The sequence below is a fragment of the Colossoma macropomum genome, unplaced genomic scaffold (genome assembly GCF_904425465.1).
Source record: "Colossoma macropomum unplaced genomic scaffold, Colossoma_macropomum, whole genome shotgun sequence".
Classification (NCBI taxonomy): Eukaryota; Metazoa; Chordata; class Actinopteri; order Characiformes; family Serrasalmidae; genus Colossoma; species Colossoma macropomum.
In genome coordinates, this window is record NW_023494791.1 from 4,832,088 (window position 1) to 4,833,618 (window position 1,531).

At 60.7% G+C, this 1,531-nt stretch overlaps 1 protein-coding gene across 1 annotated transcript; it reads left to right on the plus strand.

Annotated features, from left to right (window-relative positions):
• The first annotated feature begins 241 nt into the window (after positions 1 to 241).
• Positions 242 to 1,108, plus strand: olig3 (oligodendrocyte transcription factor 3). The gene has a single exon (XM_036573393.1). It carries the CDS (start codon positions 242 to 244, stop codon positions 1,106 to 1,108), a length of 867 nt encoding a protein of 288 aa, XP_036429286.1.
• The last annotated feature ends 423 nt before the right edge of the window (positions 1,109 to 1,531 follow it).

Genomic DNA, 1,531 nt, shown 5'->3' on the forward strand with positions numbered 1-1,531 from the left:
AGCGCGCCGCTGCTGCAGCTTCACTACACGGAGCCATGAGCAGCGCGAGGACAGAGAGAGAGTCAGGAGGAGCGCGAGAGTGAACGAGGGAGAAAAGTGAGAAAGAGAAGAGAAGAGAGAGAACTGTGTAGAGAGAGAGAAAAAAACAGAAAGACAAAATCAGGTGACCGAGCGCGAGAGCGTTGTCTTTTTTTTCAAACAGAGCTCCAGCCGCGAGCCTCCTCCTCCTCCTCCGATAAAAATGAGCTCGGACTCGAGCAGAGCCTCGTCGCCCGACATGGACGCAGCGTACGCGCGCGCCCGCGACTCCCGCGCGCCTCCGGTCTCCTCCACGCAGGGCGCGTGCACGACAACGGCCGAGCATCACCAGCACCAGCAGCACACGCACCATCACCACCAGCACCAGGCGCGCGCTCCCTTGACCCCGGGCTCGGCCGCGAGTGCAGCCAAGTACCGGCTGAAGAAGCAGGCGAGCGAGGAGGAGGTCCAGCAGCTGCGCCTGAAGATCAACGGGCGCGAGCGCAAGCGTATGCACGACCTGAACCTGGCCATGGACGGCCTGCGCGAGGTCATGCCGTACGCGCACGGGCCCTCCGTGCGCAAGCTCTCCAAGATCGCCACGCTGCTGCTCGCGCGCAACTACATCCTCATGCTGAGCAGCTCCCTCGACGAGATGAAGCGCCTCGTGGCCGAGCTCTACGGCGGCGGAGGCGGCGGCGGGGGCGCGCACGGGCCCTTCCACTGCGCCGGCGCACACCCGCTGCTGGCCGCCGCCGCAAGCGCGCTCGCGCCCCCTCCACCCGCCTCGGCCGCCACGGCGCTCGGGCTGTCGTCCATCCGCGCGGCGCACTCGCTGATGAAGAGCGCGCCTCCTCCTCCTCCGCCTCCCCCGCCGCCGCCTCCTCCTCACCACCATCACCCGTCCGCTCCTGCGGCTCCCACCGCGCTCCACGGCGCCTTCCAGCACTGGGCGGGCCTGCCGTGCCCGTGCACCATCTGCCAGACGCCGCCTCCTCATAGCGCGCCTCCTCCTGCTCCTCCTCACCTCGCCATCACCTCCACCGGACTGTCCCGGCTGGCCGCCGAGAGCAAAGAGGCCCTCAAGTGACCTGCAGGACAAGGAAAGAAGTGAACACGTGCATGATGTGTCGACTTGTTTACTTTGTTGTTTGTTTGTTTGTTCTTTCGTTCGTTCGTTTGTTTTTTTTTTTCTCCTCCTCTCGCCGAACTCCTTTGTAAACGAGGATTGCGTCACAGTGGCCGCGAGGTAAAACTGCTTTATGCTTATTTGCTGTAAATAGGACCCGCTGTAAATAATCTGAGGGGCATCGCGAGACGCCGTGTACATAACTGTAAAAGGACTGGCTCGCGCACAGCAAAATAGTGCTGGATTAACTCTTATGGAGCGTCCCCAGAGCCAGATTAAGGCTTAAAAAATTGGATTTCCAATGTTGGCATTGCAGTTTAGTCCAGATTTAATCCATAGTTAAGGGATTAAGTTCAATTGAGAAATGGGATTAAGTTTAATTGG

Bases quoted from the DNA above. Each gene is read 5' to 3' on its own strand.
- olig3 (XM_036573393.1), top strand. From the start codon at position 242: ATGAGCTCGGACTCGAGCAGAGCCTCGTCGCCCGACATGGACGCAGCG.